General features: G+C 58.2%; 1 protein-coding gene across 4 annotated transcripts in view; it reads right to left on the bottom strand.

Moving 5' to 3' along the window:
- The window catches only part of PLXDC1 (plexin domain containing 1), a 56861-nt gene extending 48819 nt beyond the window's left edge, over positions 1–8042 (bottom strand). For all 4 annotated transcript variants that reach the window (XR_006287672.1, XR_006287673.1, XR_006287671.1 and 1 more), the window contains exon 1: positions 7724–8042. Coding sequence is in view for 1 of the 4 variants with exons in the window: in XM_007062037.4 (XP_007062099.2) it covers positions 7724–7799 (76 nt within the window). In the remaining 3 variants the exon portion in view is untranslated. The remainder of the gene's footprint in view (positions 1–7723) is intronic.

Here is an 8042-nt window from a genome sequence, read left to right on the forward strand (position 1 = left end):
CATGCCGCAGCCAGACCCCCAACCCCTGCACGTTCACACCCGACGTGTGCCACAGTCAGACCCACAACAGCCCCCTGCATGCTCATGCACTTCTACACCCTGTGCAGAAACTCACAATCACGTTAATGATACAGCCAACCCAGTCCTTTGGCAAGTCCACTGCCAAAAACAATGCAAAGACAGCTGACACGCACGTGCAAACCTACATGGGACTCTAGTGCACAGGCACACAAAGCACACACAAACACTGATGCAGGCAAAACAACCCGACACATGTATATCTTTAACTCTGTTAAAAAAAACTGACATGCAAAATACATACACCCAACAGCAACACACAAGACAAGACATACACATGCACACCCCCTACCAAAAGCCCACAAAAACCACCTCCCCAAAACACTGAATTCCACACAAACCACAGACATTCACACCCACTCCTGCCCACGCAGACTTTACAGCACAGTGTATGTCGGCGTGACGTGTCTTGCACAAAAGCACCCAGGGGAAGGCTGTGCGAGCAGGGTGTGTTGGCAATTTCCCACTGGTTTCACTGGGCGCAGGGTCCTTCGTGAGTGACACCCTTCTGGACAGTCCATGCCAGCCAGCCATGGTCTCTCTCGGAGCCTCCGGGCCTGGGAAGGCGTTCCAGGCCTAGCAGCCCTGCTCCTGTCCCTCTGCCTCCATGGGGCAGGGATGCTGTAGGGCGGTGAGAGAGTGCGGTCAGCCAGCCAACGGACTCGCTAAGAGCTCCCTGAGTCTAGGCCCTGTGGCCAGGCTGGGACACTGCCCTGGCCTTTTGGACGATGGCCCAAGCCGCAGCCTGTTATTCCGGGATGTGCTGCTCCCATGGGCTGGCGCAGCCTGGCTTCACTGCGAAGCCTGCACGTAGCCAGCCACGCGGGCTCTGGGGAGAGACGGATTGAGGGCCTGGGAGCCCAGAGCTGGGTCCCATATGCTGGGGGCCCCAAGAAGTCAATAAGGCCCCATGCGGGGCTATCCCAGTGGTGCACAACACCCCCTTCAGTCTAAGCCATGGTGGGTTGGCTCTGCCCTGCTCCACTGCTAAAAGGGGACCCCCCCACGCCCCCCGGCAAACTGGATGGGAGGGCTCACATCACAATCCCAACTCCTCCCTTCCCTCTCCATTGCAGGGAGTTCCTACAGCCACCAGGAGGTGCTCCATCCACAGTCCTAGTGACACGAGCCCCCTTCCCCCCTCATCCCCACCTGCCTGGGCAGCCAGCTCTCCTCTTCGTGCTACTGTCCCCACACCCTCTGCTTCTCCAACTCCAGGCCTGTCCTGATGCCACTGGAGAATTTAGGATTCACTCGGACAGGCTCTGTCAGTGCAGACGGCAGCAACTGCTGGACCCCCAAGTTCCTCTTCCCATGCCCCTCGATGGGCTCCTCACGCAACCAGCTCTGTCACTCCTCACTCCTGACCTGCAGCCCCCCCTTCACTATCCCAGCCTGGGCTCTCTCCCCCCCACCCACCCTCCACTTCTCTGCTGATGCCCCTCAGGGTAATTTGCTGCGTGGCACCGAAAAGCGGCAGGCGCTGAGGGTTGTGATCAGACACTGCGGGATTAGGGCCCAGCTGCGGAAGTGTCTTGCACAAGGGCTTCTACCCCAGCCCTCGCACCCTGGAAGCCTCAAGCCCACACACCGGCCTTGGGCTCTGCAGAGGGTGTCGCTCCAACTCGCAAATAGCTGCAAGCATTTTGTAGCTCCCAGCTGCTCAACTCCCCCTGCACAGGGCTGTTCACAAAAAGCAGCTTCCTCCTCGCATGGGGGCCTGGGCTCCTCAGGTAGCTGGGGGCTACTCCACCCAGCTTGTGTGTGTGTGGGGGGGGGGGACCTCAGCAGTGTTCCCTGCTGGCCAGGGAGTTTCCCCTCAGGATGAGCCTGAGCAGTGAAATTCAGATCCAGTTGCTGATCTGGACTTCCTCCGACGTGGAGAGAGTTTGGGTCAGTTCTGGCTCAGATCCGTGGTATGGAGATGGGCCAGAGCCAGGAAGTTCTGATCCAGATCCAAACTTCACCCAGACATCAAGAGAGACTGGGTCAAGGGGTTTTCGTTCAGATGTGTTGCCCGGCAGTCACACAAATAGTCCATGGCAGAGGCTTCTAATCAACTAGTCTGACCTCTGACGTGACACATGCCAGACAGCCTCACCCTTCTGCACTGAGATTTAATCACAAGCTCATCCTTCTCCTGCTAACAGCCCCAGCCACAGATTCTGACTCTGCCACCAAGCCCCCTACGAGACAGAGCTGACCAGCAGAACTCCTCAAGCCCCCCTTGTCCCTGACCACTGACAGGCCACTGTCTCGTCTCCAAACATATAACAATAATACGTAGCTCTTGTGTAGCGCTTTTCAACCACAGGTGTCAAAGCACTGCACGTATTACAAATGGGGAAACTGAGGCACAGTGCAGGGACGTGACTGGCCTGAGGCCACACTGCTGGTGTTATGCTAGAAGCAGCTGTGCTCTCAAATGGCACGTGGAGGGCAGGGCTCAAATCCTTCCCCTGAAGTCGAGGTGGCCTCTATGGAGCCCCAGCTTTGAATCCTGCTTCCCCTCCATGGGCTGCCTACTCAAGCCCAAGGTTCAAATCCCCAACTCCCTTCCCACAGACAGAGGCCCGACATGTTTGCATAAAGCAGAGCCTTCCCCACACTTTGCTTTCAATTAGGACCAGCTCTAACAAGCCTTGATTAACCATCACATATGAGCAAGCAGCCCACAGAGGCTCCAATTTCCTCCACAAACCTTTTCCGACTGCGGTAAGCTCTGTTCCTTCCGCGCCTAGATCTGTAAATGTCAGCAGCAGCCTGAGATGCAGCTAGTATAACGTGACTCCATATTGAGAGAGACACTCAGCCTCTCCCAGCTCTAGGATGGGTCCTAGAGATGGGAGCCAAGAGTAGCCTGAAAATACCCCAGCATCTTAAGCAACAGGCCCAAGGTAGCCACCAGAACCCATTGCTCCCAGCTCAGCCAGGGATCTCCCACCCCACACCCCTTCTTGCAGCCAGGCTACGTGCTGGGAAGTAATTTGCCTCCACACGGCACCTCTTATTCTAAGCCTCAGGAGGGGATCACTTCACTTGCCACTGAAATGTGGCCAGCTCTGGGGTGGGATGTGCCAGCTGCTAAACAGGGCATGGTGGAAAGTGAAGGGAGGACCCCACCATAGGGGGATGGGAATGTCTAGGCTCACACAATGGGAATCTGGCCAGGATACCAGGCTTTCACTGCTCCCAGGAAATGCCTCTGACCATTGAGGTTGGGCCCCCGAACCCTTAACCAAGATGCGGCACACAATCCCATGCCACTTAGCAGTGGGCACCCCCTGCCTCCATCAGGGCCCCTCTGGGACCTGGCTGTGGTGCACAGTCTGTCCCACATGGCAAAGGGAGGTACCTGACTCCCCCACCAAACCTTCCCCCTGGATCATGCTCCCCACGCTGCACCATGTTTACTCTTCAGCATCCAGCTCTGGATTCCTTCAAACAGCTTCCCCATCCGTCAAACTGACACCTCCACCACAGACCCGCAGGGGCTTGCCCAGCTCCCCCCCTCCCCCCAGCTCCTGATGCATGGGGAAGCAGGGGGGCCTCAGGATATTAGACTGACAACTGTGTGCACAGCTCCCCCTCCAGACACAGCCCTGCTGCTGCCCCTTAGCGCTGACCTGCTTCTTCTGCTCTGGCCAGAGAACTCTCAGAGCAAGACAAGAGCGCGACCTGGGAGAGCCCCCAGCCTCGGATGTCATCAATCTGCGCTGCTCCATCCACTTCAAATGGGGTGGTGCCTGTTCACACCAGCAGAGGAGCTGGCCCAGACCCCAGGAGCTGGGGTGGGCCGGGGGCAGTGGTGTCCTGTGACCCTTCCAGTTGGTCAGCGGTGTGGGGGTCTGATCCGCCCCCCACCCCTGTGCGTGTGCAATTCACCTCTGAGCCTGCGATCTGGAGCCATGCCACCTGCCAGGCTGTCACCCCAGTGGGCCGACCCACGGCCGGATTTCCCCCAAATTTACCACTTACATCCAGTGCTTAATTTGTGCTGGGGCTGAGCCCTGGCACCTCACGGCTTGGCAGTTCATAGCCCCGGCACCTCTGGGCTTCCTGCATCAGTTATGAATGTAAAAAAATGGCTTGAGCCCTGGCACCTCTTTCATTACAAATTAAGCATGGCTTACATTTCCTTCATGCCAAGATTCCGCCCCGGGGGAGGAGTGGGTTCCGTCTGCTTTTGCCAGCTGGAGTGTCTGTGCCCTTCCCCAAGGGAGGTGGCGGGCAAGCAGCAGCCCTTGGGAACACAGACGTGTTTATGGAGGGTCCCTAACTATCAGCCTGTCAGGACATGTCTTATTGACTGCCTCTAACTGGGCTGAAGGTCTGTGGGGATGAGGTAGGTCTATCCACCGCGACGCTGCCTGAATGCTGGGTCAGGTGTCTAAGTCCCAGCCTCCTGGCTGATGCCTGAGAGATGCTGGCAGTTAACCAGGTCCCCCATGCAGCAGGGCCCTGGGTCTTAGCTGCTACCAGTGGGGGAGGAGGAGATGCTCTGGGTTGGATCCCAAGCTTCACTCACACACTACTGGCTCCCCCAACCCTACGAGCTGGTGATCGACCCCACGTCTCCCTGGGCCAGCCACCCCCACGGAGATAAGGCCAGCCCCTGAGCTGCTGTAAACAGATGCAGCCCTGGTGACTTACATCAGTGAGGACCTGGCCCCTAGACTCCGTCCTGTAGCGGAGTTACACTGAATACATCCAGTGTCTCTGGGCACATTCCTGTACGCCCATCACCGTGGTATTCAGCCACTTTTTCTGTTCCTTCAGTCATGGGTGGGATATTGTCTGTCCATTCACCCCGCTTCTCCTCTCTGTGTTCCCCCACTTTGACCCACAATTTTGCCCTCTCTGAGTGCAGAGGGCCCTTCCTGCTGCGATCAGCCATGATCTCCTTGCTGCCCTCCTTCCAGCACATTACTCCTTACCTGTGCACTCTGGAACCCATGCTCTAGAACCTGCACCATGTCTCACCGGATCCATGCTACACCGTCTGATACCCCACTCCCATTCCCACAATTCCTGTCAGCCCTTGGAGCCTATGAGCCATTCTCCAGCATGGAGCATGATCTAGAACCCAACAGATCACAGTGTCTGCTCGAGAACCCATGGCCACCTGTTTCCTATGCTTGGACTCAAACCGAGATCATCTCCCCAGCCCTTTGGCTCTCTCTCACTGTGGAAACACCATGCAAAACCAGGGTTTCTACTGTCCAAGTTGCTGGTCACGCCATCCCCCCCTACATCCCTCCCTCCCCAATTCCAGTTCTCTCCCAGCCTAAGAATGGTCCCTCTGTATAAACAGAAAAAGCCGGCACTGTTGAGACCACAGCACAGATTCTGTCAGCGCTGCCTCTTTCATAACCAGTCTCTGCTAATAACTTCATGCCAGGAAGTGGTGGGAGGCTGGGCCAAGACACAGAGCTGTCTGAGCCAAACATCCAAGGCTGGCTTGATGCAGCGTATTCCTCCATGCTGCCCGGCACTCTGAGACCACACTTAAAGGGCCAGACAAGGATCAGGGCTGTCTCCCTTTGAGAGGAGACGGATGAGAGGGGACAGGCTGAGAACCTACAACATTGTGCCAGGCAGAGAAGGGAATAGATCATAGCAATGCAGGGCTGAAAGGGACCTCAAGAAGTCACCTGGTCCATCCCCTACTTGAGTGTATCCACCCCTAACATGTGTTTGTCAAAGGTGTCCTTAAAAACCTCCCATGACAGGGATTCTCCAACTTCCCTAGGTCACCTGATCCTGTGCTTCACTATCGAGTTAGAAAGTTGTCCTGATATCTAACCTGAATCTCCCTGGTTGCAAACTAAGCAGATTCCTTTCTTTCCTGCCCTTGGTGGCCATGGAGAACAAATGATCACTGTCCTCTTTGTAACAATATTTTACTTACTAGAAGACTTATCAGGTCCCTTCTCAGCCTTCTCTCCTAGACTAAATAAACACATCCTATTCCAGGTAACAGCCGGGCTAGCTTCCCGTCAAACCAACCCTGGAGGGACCACCTGCCTTGAAACCTCCCCAATCCCTCCAGGTCTTTCCAGTGAGGGAGCCAACTGTTCTATGGGGACCTCCCTGCTAAGAACTGGCCTGAGACCTGCCAAACTCATCTCCTGCCACCTCCAGCAGGTGCAATTCTTTTAGCTTGTTGGGCTGGCTTCAGACCTGCAGCCTAGAGGGGAAATGTTCTCCCTCTCCATTTGCAACTCCCGCCCCCCCAGCCACCCATCCAGCATCCCCCAAAATGCCCTCAGTCCCTCTAGGGGCAGCCCAAGGAAATCCAAGGCCCAGCCAACAGAGTACCCCTTCCCACCACCAGGCTTTCTGAGACCCCCTCACTCCACAGCTGGAGGAATGAAAGGAACTGGGAAGAGTCTGGTGTTCGAAACATAAACCCAAGCCAAGGTTGCTGGGCTGAGCTGGCCAGCAGGAAGGGATCCCGAGTGCCCCAGGGTGGGGGAGAGGAGAAGGCCTGGCCCCAAATTCCAAAGCAGGAGCATTAACATGTTACACACTTGCTGACAGCTGTTTTGCATCCTTTGGGCTGCCTGGTCCCTTTGAACCCAGCATGCCCCACCCATCCCTCTGTACTAACAATGGCAGTGCTTTATAGATTGCTGCCTTCTAACTCACAGCACTTGGCATGCCATCAACAGGTTAGACAGATAGGGCCCACGGAAATGCAGCCACCTCTGGGGTGGAATCCAAGCAGTGCACAGCAGAACAGCAGGCGAGCTCTGAGCGAAGCTTGAGGCAGCAGGCAGTCTGGTCATTTCACACCTGAGACTGTGCCCACTTAGCCATCCCCTCCAGCCCTAGTACAGCTCAGTGGGGTGCGGGGGGGAGAAGTCGTGCCAGCACAGGAATGCAGCTGCTTTCCAGGTCAAGAGGCGGCAGTAGGATCTGCTTAGGGGGAGACTCCAGCCCCCTAGACTTACACATCCCATGGGGTTCCCCAAGGCAAATTGCAGTCGCTCCTGGGTCCCTCTCTGCAACCTTCCATGCACCCTACATCAGACAGCTGGCTTCTCTCTAGCTTACAGCAGGCTGCTCCCGGGGCTGCGTGGGAACCCCCAAGGCAGCCAGCAGCCTCCTCTCTCGCCCTGAGCTGGGGGCCTCTGCGGACACCCGGAGCTGCAAGCCCTGCCTCAACTGGCCCAGCAGGGGCGGATGCCCACCTCCACAGCGGCCAATGCACTGCAGATCCCCGGCTGGCTCGGGGGAGCGCTGGGGAGCGGGTCCAAAGGGAGCCGTGGAGATGCCACATGGGGAAATGCACAAACGTGCCCACGATTGTGCATGCACCCTCCCTGCCACGCGGGGGGCACCTGTACCCCCAGCCTCGCCGCCACGCGCGGGGCACCTGTACCCCCGCCATTTGCGCCCAGCGACCCTTGTGTGCACACCCCGCCTGCCAAGTCCCACTCGGGTACATTCGCCTCCACCCACGCTCAGGGGCACCCGTGGCGGCGCTCTCCCTTCCCTGCACCCCTCGCCCCCGGGTAGCTCGCGCTCAGCCACACAAGCCTTCCCTCGTGTGCCCGCTCACGCGCATTTGCACAGGCACTCGTGCCCTGCCCGTCCACTTCCACGCAGGCCGGGGCACTCTGCCCCTTCCACGCCGTACCTGCCTCCAGCCTGCCGCGAGCTTCCCCCGCGGCCTCGCGCAGCAGGGCGAGCAGCAGGAGGACCCCCCATCGCATCTTGGGGGGCAGGCGCGGGCTCCGGGGCGCCTCTTTCCCCCCCCAGCCCCAGCCCCAGTCCCGGCTCCTCTCCGGCCGCCCAGGCTCGGCAGCGCTGGGATCGGGCGAGCAGCGACCAGTCCTGCGGCTCAGCAGCGCAGCGCCCCCGCGGACCGACCCGGGGCGGGGAGTGGGGACGGGACGCAGGCTGGGTTCGCCCGGCTGGGGGACACGAGCCGCCCGGCGCTGCAGCCCGTGTGAGAG

This window comes from Chelonia mydas, chromosome 27 (genome assembly GCF_015237465.2).
Source record: "Chelonia mydas isolate rCheMyd1 chromosome 27, rCheMyd1.pri.v2, whole genome shotgun sequence".
Lineage (NCBI taxonomy): Eukaryota > Metazoa > Chordata > Testudines > Cheloniidae > Chelonia > Chelonia mydas.